The sequence below is a fragment of the Halichoeres trimaculatus genome, unplaced genomic scaffold (genome assembly GCF_033239565.1).
Source record: "Halichoeres trimaculatus isolate MK-OKI-2021-1 unplaced genomic scaffold, fHalTri1.1 fHalTri1_scaffold_10, whole genome shotgun sequence".
NCBI lineage: Eukaryota > Metazoa > Chordata > Actinopteri > Labriformes > Labridae > Halichoeres > Halichoeres trimaculatus.
Window position 1 is genome coordinate 20,356,796 of NW_027437187.1, and position 14,548 is coordinate 20,371,343.

General features: G+C 39.8%; 1 protein-coding gene across 1 annotated transcript in view; it reads left to right on the plus strand.

Moving 5' to 3' along the window:
• The first annotated feature begins 885 nt into the window (after positions 1 to 885).
• igf1ra (insulin-like growth factor 1a receptor) overlaps positions 886 to 14,548 on the plus strand; it is a 76,182-nt gene continuing 62,519 nt past the window's right edge. Inside the window, exons 1-2 of the mRNA XM_074677054.1 lie at positions 886 to 1,940; positions 11,058 to 11,621. Of these exons, the coding sequence (XP_074533155.1) occupies positions 1,847 to 1,940; positions 11,058 to 11,621 (658 nt within the window). The 5' untranslated portion in view covers positions 886 to 1,846. The remainder of the gene's footprint in view (positions 1,941 to 11,057; positions 11,622 to 14,548) is intronic.

Genomic DNA, 14,548 nt, shown 5'->3' on the forward strand with positions numbered 1-14,548 from the left:
TTTTCAAGTAAAAGTGTACTTTGCTTTGAATAAGAAGGGACTAGGGTGGAGTGGGTGGGGTGGAGTAAAAGTAAGGGGGGCTGGATTTCTCTTTAAGTTATTTCAAAAAGAACATGTAAATTAATATAACACTGGGAAACTATTCAAGTGGCAACTAAATTTTTACCAAATTTAATCAAATCAAAATTGGATTCCATTTTTTGTAAATTTATAAAATGAGAAACTCTATTTAAGAAAATAACAACTGTATCATATTGACATGACTTTTCTAGTAAACTATGTTAAAGAACTAGTGATAAGAAACATAAAGCCTGACTGCTCAAGTTGTGAAACCTCTACAACTGGCCCACCACTACACTGTCTTAATATATGAGGTGCTAAATGTTAGTATCATGATTTCTTTATCACCAACATCTTAATGATGAGTTTCATCCTACTTCAGTTTAAAAAGCCATCCACATTTAAAAAGAAAAAAAAAATCTACACAACCGAAAAAACAACATTGAAACCACTTGAGGTGGGAGCAACCCCCTTTTTTGAACCGACAGAGAGAATTTAACTGGACTTGTTTCTTGTAGGAGATATTGGGTGTTTACAATTTCCCAGAGTTATGGTCTCCCAAAGTCATTTTAATTCCAAAACAGGATTTTCCATGTTTTCCCGACATACTTAACATACTCTCTTGAGATGTTTATACTTATTATAGAGGATTATTAATCAGGACAAAAGTTGACAGCATCACGGACACACAGAGACATCGTTAATGTGCGCCTCTAATTCGGGGCGTAGAGTTTGGGAATCATCTCATACTCCACTCCGGTTTTTCCACCATGCTCCCGGCCACCCTATCCCAGCACTATGTGTTTCTGAGTGAGAGAAGCCGACTCTTGTTTACAGCAGAGATTCTACGGAGGAGCGGATCCCCACAGCCTGCTGCTTCCACCGAGGGCGAACCGCTTGGATTTCAGCCGCTGGATACACACGCCACGGGAGTTTTGTTCTCTGTCTCGTTGTATGAGGAGAAAGGCAAAAATAATAACACTCGTTAAAAAAGGACAACTCCTTGGGTTTATTCTCCCTCCCACCCGGGCCGAGTCCGTCTAGCAGGAGCGAGCTGGAGACCCATTCTCCTGCGTGGCACAAGTGTAGTGTTTTCTTTCAGCTGCAAATCCCGACTGACGACGGAGATAAGTCCGAGCTTGGGAGCTGGAAAATCGGTTTAGAAGCGACTTCTCACCGCCTGGGATCGAGAGCCAGTGCTGGCTGAATGGCATAAACGAAAATAGGGGGATTCATTCATTTTCAGCCTCTCAGCCACCACCCCTGTGGACCTGGACGTGTTTTCAGCCCCTTCTCCTCCCCTCATAAACAGGCGAGCGACACCACCGTGACTTTAAAATGCGGATACAGGCTTCTTTTCACACATTTTAATTCCCACATTTTTAACACACCGGGCCTGGTCGCACTGTACGCGCACTGCTGTTTTCTAGAGATGGAGACTGAAGATGGGGATTACCATCATTTATCCAGTAAAATCACTGGCTTGTGTGCCATACAATCCGACGTCAAAGTATCTTCTGACTGGAAAAAATAGCTGACTGTTTTAGTATTTTTGTTCACCAGTAAAACTCCCTTTTCTTATCATTCACACACATCTCATTGAACGTGTTTTTATTATTTTGTAGAACAAATATTCGTTTTACGAAAGCCACGCATTTTCAAGCTACCAAAGGGTAGCCTTTTCGGGCTATTGACACATTTACCTTACCCTTCTATCCTTTATAGGGTATTGTTTTTAAAAAAGGAGTGTTCATTTTGCCCCCTAAGGTTTTTTGGGACGCAAATAATGTCGAGGAACATGAGATCTGACACACCGACCTTGTTTTGGGGACTGATGCTGTCTGTCTCCACCATCTGCATCTGGTCCACACATGGAGAGAGTAAGTAACCTATTCTTTTTTAAAATCACACATTTTGTGTTGTGTTTTTTTTGTGTGTGTGTGGAGCAGGTGTGTTAAAATATGGAAAGGCTTAACTGAGAACACAGTGTGCTCTGTAACCCTATTTAACCTCTTCTAAAAGCAGTGTTTCCTGATTTGTGGTCTAAAACAATGTGTCTAAATTATTTTAGAAAGCGTATTTAATTTATATTTAAGTTTGTAATCTTTCTTATAAGGACACAAGTTCCGAGAGCCCAAATCTCAGCGACGTGTACCTTTTACGTCCACATTAGCCGAGGACCATGTGGTAGCTACAGCTGCCCGTCAGTGGCTGAACACTTTGACATGAAATCTGCTTTATTCAGCGCCAAAATCACCAATCCGATGGAGCACTTTAGGTTTTATGGAAAGAGCAACATATACTCTGCACATGTTGCCTTAATGTTTGTATGAGGCATGGTGGAAGCAGAGGATGAAAACAGGGACCAGAGCTGAAGGTTACTACGACCATGTGGCCATTTTGCATTTCGTGGTGAGGCGTCGCTGCGCATGAACAACCAGCATCAGAGCGAGTTTTTGCTTCTTAAAAGGACATACAACCGTAATAAAGAAGAAAACAGCAGAAGAAATTCACCACGGAGAAGAAATGATTTTGCTACACCGTTTTATCATAGAAGACTGCAATTGTATCTCACTTGTAGCTCACTTACAACTATAAAGTGCTATAATTTTTCAAGACGTAGATAAAATTCGCCCAATTCTCATCCAGGGATACATTATAGAATATACATTTTAAGTTATTAAAATCATTGTGTACACGTGTAAGCTTTTTAAAAAATTTTTCCATGCTACAGCAACCAAAATATGTTAGCAATTGTCATGGAGTTTCTTATATTTAGAAACCCTTTAAGTACCATCCAATAGTTGTGTCTCTTTATTTGTTACCATCAGACTCAAGGTAATAATCAGTAATATGATTCAACCAGAGGAAAAATTATTTTGAACAAAGTTAAAACGATCGTCAAAGTTTATACCACCATTATTTGTTGATGAGAAAGTATATGTGACATGGAGAACAATGATGGAAAACAATGTAATAAGAAACAGAAAGACTTTTATAATGTATTACAAGAAAACGTCCTTTTTAAATTCCTGATGAATTAGGACATGTTTAGATGACTGTCTTCTTTATACTACAAAGATGGAGTTTTAAAGGTATGTGTGTTGATGGTGAGTGAGTTATCTCCTGTTGAATTTTCCACACTTGAGTACACAGGTTGAGTGGCATGGCAGTATTTGTTTGTGTTTCTGTGTGTTCTAAGTGTTACGTCACTTCCCCTAAACCTAATTTTCCTGTTTCAGACAGTGTGAGGGTGCAGACAGCTTGACATGGGAAGGAGACACACTGACTGACCCCTTTTTAGCATTAAAATAGAAGTTAAAAAAACACAGTTTTTACTCCTATTCAGCAATGGTGCAAACACAGCCATGTAGGGGGTGCATTTCTTTACACCCTCCTGAGCCGGTGTGACACCCATGAACAGCACAGAGGGCTGGGATACAAGTAGCTGCTCCTTAGATCTTGAAGCTTTGTGGTGTATAAAACATCAGAACAAAGAGCTCAGAGACAAAGATGGTGAAGAAGAAGAAAGCAGGGATGGGTGTCATTGGTTTATCACTTTGGAAATAATGTGTACTTCAGTGACCTGTGGAGAGGGTCAGAATTTCCAGCTTTTATCACCACTTAGTGGAAAATCACAAAAATCTGAGAGCTCCATTTGGGGGTGAAAACTTTTTGTTGCTCTTTTTGTTTTGATAATCCATCCACACATAGAAAATTTAATTTAGCTCCCTCTTGACTCTTACCACAGTAAAATTTCCCTGTAATAGCTTCCAAGTATGGTGCACACAAGTCTTGAAAAGTTACAGAGAACAGGATGGAGATACAGATTTTGTGTTTGGAAATAGACCAAGCAAAAATATGCTTACAAGCATGACAGGCATGGTTTTGTTGACTGGAAGAGTAGAGAGTTTGTGGACTGTCCACACAGAGAGGCACCCCTTTTGTTTTGTTTTTGTTTGTTTTTGTTTTTTTTTACTTCATCACATGGCATCACTACTATTGGAGTTAAAAATAGATTTTTCACCAGCAACATTGGTCCGGGGGTTGTGTGAGTACAGGCACCCTCTGTCCTGTTTGAGGAGGGCACTCCAGTGTTCCTGCTCAGTTATTTATGAAGAGACGTGTTGCTCCAGAAAACCTGAATGGTGGCTTGAATAGTCAAACATCAGTGAGTATTGTTTGACAGGCAGCCCCTCCTACCTTTACCCTTTGGGCTCCAGTGAGATGCAGATCGGATCTTCTTATCGGGATGGATCTGATATACTTCAAGTCTGCTGTCACTGTACACCAAGGTGCCCTATTCCTATCTTGTGACTGGGGCTACATGCTCACACACAGAGACGCAGCCCCCTCCACACTTGGCTGGATGCAGGAATGTCTCCTCACCCCCAGCAACAAAAGTGTAACGAGTTCTCATGGCTGTATGAATGTGTGTGTGTGTGTTTACAGTTACAGTGCAGCTCAGTGAGTGTGTGTGTGTGTGTGTGTGTGTGTTTTTCAGCAGAACACAGCGTGACAGCCTGAGTCAGTGGCATGCCCCTGTGTGAGGATGTGAAAGTGTGTCACTAGGCTAGTTTGTGAGAGTGTAGTCGAATGCCGTCCTGCAGCTCCTGCAGGCTGCCAGCTGAGTTTTACAATGCTTAATTAAACACTTTATTTCAAGTGGCCCGTCATTGGATTTGCTCAAATGAAGACTCTGGCCAGCCGCACATACATCATCATGGGCAGCTAGTGAAATGGCCTGTGGGGTATTGTACAATTTGGGATGATTGTAAATGTAGACTCCTGTAATTAAAGGCGTTTGCCATATCATAGGGAGAAGCTGGTCATCAGGTGAGGATGTGAATCTGTAAAAAGTTTACATATCTGTTGTTTTCATCATCACTAGTGGTTATTGTGCAGCTGCCATAAACAAAAAGGTGAAGCTTTAAATACATTTATATTGTTAGTCAAGACAGCTAGGTCTGTAGCTTCTGCTCAGGCCTACTGGGTAACAATATCAATAGGGTTAGGGTTAGTTACGTTACTGAGTGATATATATATATATATATATATATATATATATATATATATATATATATATATATATATATATATATATATATATATATATATATATATATATATATATAGAATATTGCTCATTAACTGTAACTTGTAATTTGTTTGTCAGTCTGCTGTGTTATGCATCTCTCCTGAATTTGATGCTCAACTTAATGTCAATAAGTATGCATTAGCTGAAAGTTTGTCTTTGTTTCATTGTATAAAACTGGTGTAAAAGGTCTGATCAGACCCCATTCAATTGCTAAAAGTAAACTTTCTGTGTTAGACAGATTCATTTATAATAAGCTAAAAACTTAATTTACATTGTGACTTATTCTGTCTGTTTATTACAAATATTTATAGTTTGATAATTAGGATATTTTCGTGCGGTCTGACAGATTATTGTTTTTCTAAAAGCTTAATAATACACAGAGAAAATTTTGTAATTGTCTTTACTTTTTCAGGTGATATAAAAAGTTACAGTTCATAACAAGAATAAAGATTAATTGATCACATTTTAAATTGAAAAGAAGAATGAAGTTCTGTGTTTGCTTCTGCACATCGTTTCAGACATTTGCCCTCTCCAAATTTAAACAACCTTCATTTAAACCTGAGTTACAAGGTGAGCCCTCATTATAAATGACCTTAGTACAAATTCAACAGGGAAAATACAAACACATCATTTCAGATAATCATAATTATTTGAAACAAGCAGGGCAGAGCTGGAAACAGGGTAACATTAAAGTGTACAAACTGTCTCACTTGTCCTCTGAGGACAACACTGCAAAATGTATATGGACATTTCCCTTGTTTATATTTTTTAATGCAGGACCTCAAGTATTAGCAAAAACAAAAAACACTATTCATACATATACTATTGCACCAATTTGGAAAGTATATGCTTCAAAATGTGAAACTTTGCTCAGAGAAACATTTAAAAAATTAAGCTTCTTATCACCACATTAAACTCCAATTGAACAGTTTTCTTTAAGGTGGTTGTACCCAGTGATCAGGTGGTTTTGTGCATGCCTTATCTTGGTGAGGAAGGGGGGGGGTCTTTCTGTGTGGGTGTAGCTGTTTTGATGGGCAGTGTAGTGTTACTGTTTGGGGTTTTGCTGATATTTGAGCCACAGTGTTTGAAGTCTGTTCCACTGAGGGGAAGTGGCCCACCAGACCGCTGGTCAGATGACTTCCAGTATGCCACGGATTAGGCCTAGTTGATGTGGCAGGTGTGAGGGGATGTGACCGCTCAGTGACCGGTTTCAAAATCAAATGGATTTAAGTGGAACATTTTTGAAGCTGATGCTTTTGATGTAGTTTGAAATTATTACAACTCATGTCTGTTTTTTGTTCCTGGAGTTAATAATCTACTTTATTGTGTTTTTTTTTTAACTGTGCACACCTCAACCAAATTTCTCTTGGAGGGAGGGAAAGAATGCTTCATGATTGCTTAAATATATTTGCATAGTTATACATTCATCTGTCTCTCACTAGGCTTATTGTTGAGAAGTTTGTTGAGCACAAACCATCTATATGTATTGAATGTTTTCATTTGGAAAACAATTGTATATAAAACATTATCACAGAATATCATGAAACCCTCATAGCCTTGCAAAACTACAGGTATAACTTTATTGAAATAAGGTATTGTTGAATCATTAAATCTCTTCTTTGCATTCGCTTAAACCATTCTTGAAGTAGCACTCCTTAACAGTCTGCTGATCTTAGTTATTGGGACTCCTGTTTTCATGATAAGTTCATAGAAGCAGCAGCCATTAGTTTATTTTCCAAAATAACATTAGTTCATGTTTGCATGAGTGCATTCATGCTTGGATGTGTGTTGAAATGACATATCCATGGAGGGCCAGGGCAGGGTTTATCAATCATAAACATGAGCCGATGGATCCCATTACGCTGTGGAGATATGTGTGTTTACTCAGCAGTGTGAAGAGCAAAGAGAGTGAGGGGAGAGAAGCACACACGTGTGCAGGCGTCTCCCCCTTCTGTGGAGGACACAGACGCCTAAATATCCACATCACTCTCAGGCCACTGCTGTTAGCACTTGGATTTTTTATCCCTTCAGCTCTTTTTGTTTATGTAACAATGAATACAGAGGTTTGGTATCTAAAGCTTTGTTGTCTTCACAACAAGTGGATTGCCAGCAAGAATGAGAGAAGCCTGGAGGCTTAGTTTTAGGCAACATCCTACTCAATCCTTTTCCAAGGAAATGATTGGAATTCCTGGTACTTAACATGCCTAATGAGAAGAACAAGGACGTCACAAAGAGTTTTTTTTCTTTTATTCCTCATTCTTTTCACTCTTTTCTCCCATTTCCTTTTTCAAGAATTTCAAAGTGTTAATCAAATCATAATGAGATGTGAGCAGAAATCTGTGACGTTTATAGCGTACAGAAGCACAGTGTTGGCATGTAGAAGCTTTGTTTGTCTTGGTCTAACACTGGTAGGGTTTTTGGCTGAAACCTTATCTCTCCCTCGCCACAGTATCTCTCTTTGCTCCCCCCTCTCCATTCACTGGCCAGGCGCCCCCGCATTTATTAATGCCCTCATCAGGAAGTGGGGCCTAGAGTTTCTCTTTACTAACAAACAAATTAGTCTTTGTATTGGAGTGGCTCCACCCCTCCTCCCTCCCTCTCCGGCTGCTGGAGAAGCTGGAAGAAAATTCTCAATGAAACAAAGAAGACATGCAGCTCGATAGCTCACAAGTGGAGCCCAGGGGCATTGGTGTTGATTGGAGAAAGCAAATACTATTTTCTAGTGGAGTAATCGTTTCCGTTCTAAATTTGGACGAGTGAAACACCCTGACAGGAGCAAATATAGCCCATTCATCCCCATAAACAATGCGGCTTCTATTTTTGGCAGAACGGTTTCAACAAAAAACATCAAACATGGCCTTTTTTGTCTCCACTGAAGTGAAGTTAATTTACTCAGACTGACATTTTGAGAGCACACACATAATATGATTGGATATAAACCCTGTAGAACAATTTTACCATCCTAAAAACACATGGGTTTATTTTACAGAGTGACTTGGTGCCCTGAAAAAGTTAAGCTCTTTGCATTTATCCTGGAGCCATGTTGTGTTGACTGTGATCAAAGGCTGATTAAAAACATGCCTGTGTGTCCCGTTGGAAAGGTGTTGTGACAGTGTCGCTCACTGCTACAGAATCTTAAGCCTCTTTAAGAACTTAACAGGTTTAACCAAGGAGCTCATATGTCAAAGCATTTCCTGTGCTGACCTCCTTTCAGATAGTTCACAATGATGTGCAGCCTGAATTTGCCAATACCTTCATATGAGTATTATTTATCAAAACAGATATTATGAATTGTTACAAAATATTGTTTTTTTAGACGTTTTGGGCTAGCTTAACTTTTTAAAAACAGATGGACATCTGAAATAAATTGTAAACTTACTGAAATTACTGGCTATATGGCATGACCACAAGCAGGCATGTGTATAAAGTTAGCTAGGATTAACAAATAGTGTACATATTTGAAAAAATAAGGCAAAATTACTGGAGCAAAAGTTGAGTCATGTATAGGTGAAAAATAGGGCTGGACAATTAATCGGATTTAATCGTGATTTCAATTTTGCCATCTGACAATCATAACAACGATATAATCAAAGAAAAACAATTGATATGCCACACAGTGTAGATGTATGCAAGTTCCTGTGCTTCATAGCTCTTCTGTGTTCCATGTGCAGCCACAGCGAGTGTGTGTGACTTATGTGTATCAATAATACTGTATGTGCCACTTTCTGGTTCTTTAAAGTTGTGTTTAAATCAGTACTGAAGTTTTTGAATAAATGAATAATTGTGTATATTAATTGTGATTTCAATATCACTTAAAATAATCAGGATTCTTATTTTTACCATAATTGCCCAGCCCTAGTGAAAAACGCTTTGAAAATGTATCTTTTCTGGTGAAAACTTAAGTTAGTGCGTATAAGCTGATTTATTAGATTAATAGCTAACAGTGTTAGTACTGAGCTAAATGTCTGAAATAGATAGTAAGGAGTGTTGGAGGAACTAGTTAAGTTGTGTGGAAAATAACTGACTGCTGCACACTGACATTACTCCAGCTTCAGTCTGAGCAAACAATACTACACAATTCACAGAACTTTGTTTGCTCTATAGATTACTTTACACATGTATATTCCTTCAATGATATGTACCTGGGTTAGTTAAGTTGGCTGTACTTGGAGAGCCTTAGTTACCATTGGTATAAAATTAAATTTGGTCTTAGAGTAGAAAGAGTTTACTGGATTAGCCTGGACTTCAGCTGAGACATAGAGGATAAATGTCTAAGAAAGCTGAAAATCATGAATGTTTGATGGCAGTGGATCAACAACTCCATGTTCTAAGCTCCTGCCATGTTCTGCCCCGCTTTACGGCGTTCAACCGACAGTGTTACTGCAGCGAAGTGATGTCATGCCCTGTGTTGTTTCTGTGTGGAGTTGACATGGTCTGACGCTGTACCACCACTTATCTGTAGAAAACACTAAACTGTTAGTTTTCAAATTTGTTTTGTAATATTAAATATCTAATAAAAAAAATTATATATATATATATATATATATATATATATATATATATATATATATATATATATATATATATATATATATTTATATATATATATATATATATATATATATATATATATATATATATATATATATATATATATAATGATACCTGAATGAGATGTAATGTCAGATTCTGTTCAAGTCTGAATGAAAGTGAAGTTAATATCATATTATCCACTAGGGCTGCACGATTATCGCAATCGCAATCGCAATCGCAATCGCAATGTCAGCACATGCAATTCAGATTTTTCTCCATGATAACCAAGCAAGCGTGTAGACTCATCATGACACAACTTTTTTTATTAAATCGCAAGCACAATCGCAATCGCAATATTGTCCACCTAATCGCAAATCGCACCTTTTCCCCAAATCGTGCAGCTCTATTATCCACTCTCATATCCACTTCAACGATAGAAAATAAAAAGTGGAAAACCAGTTGATATAAATTAATTTCAAACATAAACAGTATGTTAAAAAGTTAAAGAAGTTTAGTGCATTTTGTCTGAGACAAAAACATTTTACCTTAGTGACGCACAATATCATTATGAGAACAGCAATGATTATTAATTCTCAGGTTTGGCAATTGATAAGCTGGGTTAGAGGAAGAGATAGTCGTCAATAATAGATGCCATCTTTGTTGTTGGTGTGGGTGTGTGTGTGTGTGTGTGTGTGTGTGTGTGTGTGTGTGTGTGTGTGTGTGTGTGTGTGTGTGTGTGTGTGTGTGTGTGTGTGTGTGTGTGTGTGTGTGTGTGTGTGTGTGCGTGTGTGCGCACGTGCATGCGTGCGTGTGTGTGTGTGTGTGTGGTTTAAAGTTCTGTTTTCCAGCTCAGTGGAATTTCTTTGTCCAACTCTGGGGTTATCTGAGGTGACAGACACAACATTTAATCTGGAAATGATTTTTTTTTGCACAACTTCCCTGGTAACTTCTTTATTAAGAACAGCTCCATGAACAACTCTCAAGATAAAAAAAATGCTCTTAAGTGAGAACTCCAGAACAAATATGAACTTTTTTTACATCTTGGAGAGACACGGTGTTCCTGCACGTCACAGACTGTCTTTTCGTAGCAAAGCATGAATTGTGCCGTATGAATCACGTTGCCTGTGAAGTACCAGTCATAATCCTGACTGACATAATTATATGCTTCAAGATTCAAGAAGATTAATGTAATTAAAAGCTTTGGGAAATCTTCATGCTAACCTATGTAACAGTCCTTCACTGCCACATTCATTTTTTTTAAGCTAAGGACATTTTTTAACTTTCTTCTGAGCTTTACTCTTTGTTGACATTTTGTTTGAGAGAGTTGGAATGCATCTTAACTTTTCTTCTCTCTTTTGTCTTTCAGTCTGTGGTCCAAGTATTGATATCAGAAATGAGATCAGTGAGTTCAAGCGTCTGGAGAACTGCACAGTTGTTGAAGGGTACCTACAGATCCTCCTAATCAACGACAAAACCAACAACATCCATCAGGAAGTCTTCCGCTCCCTCAGCTTCCCAAAGCTGACCGTCATCACCGACTACCTGCTGCTGTTTCGTGTATCGGGCCTGGACAGTCTGAGCGTGCTCTTCCCCAACCTGAGTGTCATCCGGGGGCGTAATCTCTTCTATAACTATGCCCTGGTAATCTATGAGATGACAAGTCTGAAGGACATCGGCCTGTATAACCTGAGGAACATCACCCGCGGAGCCATGAGGATTGAGAAGAACCCTGAGCTCTGCTACCTGGACTCAGTGGACTGGTCTCTTATAATGGATGCTGAGTTCAACAATGTTATCAATGGGAATAAGAAGGCGAAGGAATGCGATAATGTCTGCCCTGGCATGATGGAGGATAACCCTCTTTGTAAGAGGACGTCATTTAATGACAAGTACGACTACCGCTGCTGGACATCCACCAAGTGCCAGAAAGGTAACTTTCATTTCACGGCTTTCTCTTTAAACTCTTATGTCAGATGCTTCCCTGAATACATTCTAATGTCTGGAGTGTTTGTGTCATTATTTTGTGATACGATTACAGTAAAAGCATATCTGGCTTTGATCTAGGTAGGTGGTTTCCAGTCGCATAAACATACTGCATTTTTTCACCAGTGAACAAATCCCATGAATCTATGCAGTGTTTTCCCTTCATTTCCGTCAGACTGCTGGATTGTCCACAGGCCAGTGCAAACATTTCCTCTCTGTTCATTACAGAGACCTTGTCTTCAGATCAGGCTATTTGTGGAGTGAAGGATGGCTGCAATATAGAGCACCAGGTATTAGGAGGGCATACTGAGCTGAGGTTACAGTTGCTCTTCCAAGAAATGAGCTAGTCTACCTGTCTGGACCATGTCGGTTAAATATTTGCCTTAGGGACTTTTTTTTTCAATTTATTAAAGGGGTATATTGAGGAATCTGAAGGAGAGTCATCCTTGTTTGACTTCACCTCAGTGGCAGGGTCGTCGAGTTTAAAGGCAGTTCATAGGAGGGTCATATAATTTTTTATAGAAATTCCTCTTCATCTAGATTGATTTGGTAGTTGTGTTGTTGACACTTGTATTTCTTATGACTGGTATAGCAACATTTGATACAACCACAGGTCTTTTTTTCTCAGATTTCAAGGTAAGCAACAGCTTATGCTTTTTGATTAGAAACTAGGACAACCAGATCAGCTGTCTTGTTCCTCTTCAAAGCCACTATTGAAGGCGATACAGGCCTTTGTAAGACACTTCTGTGGCCTTTAAGGCTTCTGTTTCAGAAATTGTGTTGCTTTCTGATTTATAACAGTAGCAAGTATCATCTTTCTTGCAACCCTTTGAAGATATCAGGCAAATATTTCTATCTGTAGGACATTGGTGCCTCTCCTTCAAGTGTACAAAGAGCTAAACACAGCTTTTAACACAGATGAGATAAAATATGAAGTTATAGCCAGAAGGAGGGAGTCACTGGGGCGATCTTTGGGTTCAGTTGCCAGAGAAAAGGAGTACGGTAGTCTTTAATAGTTCAGGGCATAACTTGTTACAATCAGGAACATTTCGACCCTCCGTACTCCCTTTCTGTCCTCATCTGTGTTAAATAACGGTGGGAAAATATCCCTCTGGAGCTCAATCTATTGAAGACCTGTGTACAGCTCCCAGGGTCAGCTGGGAGTCTCAAACACCACCCTTGTTCACCCTCAGGGACCCTCAGAACAAACAGTGGAAATCAAGCTTGTGTATTTTCCCCAGTGACCATGCCTGTTCCTATAGGAAAACTATGGTGTTTATTGTTGTCTGTGTGTTTATTCTTGGACGCAGTGACCCGCTGGTGCTCTTTATATGCGTCTATTGATTTTTTTTTTATCTTTATTATCCATATACAGTCGGTTATTTGAATTTAGAAGTTTGTTTTTCTTCTATGGGAATGTCTGTATTGAGAAAATAAAGCCCTTTTTGATAGTGTGGGGAAAAAAGAGAAAGATTAGACAGGACAAAGTTTGATCAGGTGTATCTTTCTTTTTCTTCTTGTTTTTTACTGTGAGGCTTGTGGTGTGTGTGTGTGTGTGTGTGTGTGTGTGTGTGTGTGTACCCCCCCTTGCTCAACATTCATCTCTCCTCCCCCCTCCCTTCTGCATAATTGCCTTGTTTTTCTCCAGTACAGATGTTCCTTCAAGGGCATTCAGCGGTTTTCTAGTCAATACGGCCGGTCTCCTCTTTAATTACACTACATGAGGAGGGAGAACTGTCTGCCCTGCACTCTACTCTAGCCTCTGGGCCTTGTAGTGCTGCACTGAGACACAATAAAAAACTCCTCTTTACTCGTGTTGGTCCACCTAGTGCTGTTCCCCACAGCAGTTTGGGCTGAACTAGATAAGTCAAAAGGGCCGTATACAATGCTGGACTGAATTAAGCAGGTTGATGTGTACTTGGAGTGAGTGGGAGTGACCGAGCAGGGCGGTGCAGATTGGAGCAGAGGTTCTGGATGCTTTTTAGTGGCGGGCAGTGATGCGTGGAGAGGCCCTTACTGAGGAGCTGAACGCAGGAGGAGGAGGGGCACTCAGGGGAAATGTCAGACAAATGTCAAGTATACAAGCTCGATGGCAGGCTCGGAGGGTTGAAAATTTCCCGTCACTCCCCTTGTTTTCCTCCCTCCTGCTTGTAAATCTTCCCTCTCTCCCTGCTTCTGTTTCCCCCTCCTCTTCCACTCTGTCTGCCTGTTTTTTCCTCGCTAGTTTTTTCCACTTGGCTTAGCCTCAGCCTGGATCTCATCTCTGATTGTCCTTGTCAGGCGGTCTGCTGGTGTTTCCTCCTCTATTTTCACCTGACTCTTTTCTGCAGGGCTTATCAGAGGCTGTTAACAGCTCGGGCTGTCAGATATCTCTGCTCTGTTTACTTGTTGGAGACATTCTCTCATCACTGCAGTGGTCACAGCCAAGCAGCCTGTTTGGCCAAGGCCGAGGATCCTCTGACACTTTACGCTGTTTGCTTTGAGTTTTAGGGGGGAACTCGTGACTTTAAAAGTGTCTGGCTTCCCTCAAAGACTCGTCTTCAGGTCTCCGTGTTTTCTGTAGACAGACTTGCCTCCTGCCCCTGGACCTGAGCCAAAGTCAGATAGACAAGAGGCTTTTAAAATGAGGCAGACAAGCAGTAAAGCATGTTGCTGTGTCCATGCCCACTCTCAGGGCAGGTTAGTCTTCATAGCTCCACAGGGAGGCACACACACTCTCACACTTGCTCTTCCTCGCATTGCTCACATGTCTCCTTTATATGATAGGGTATTAACTTACAGTATGAGTACTCTGCTCCAGTTTCTCACCTCTTACCTCCTCATGCTGCCTGATTTTAAAGAACGTCATGTCCTGAATGTTGTATTTATATTTCA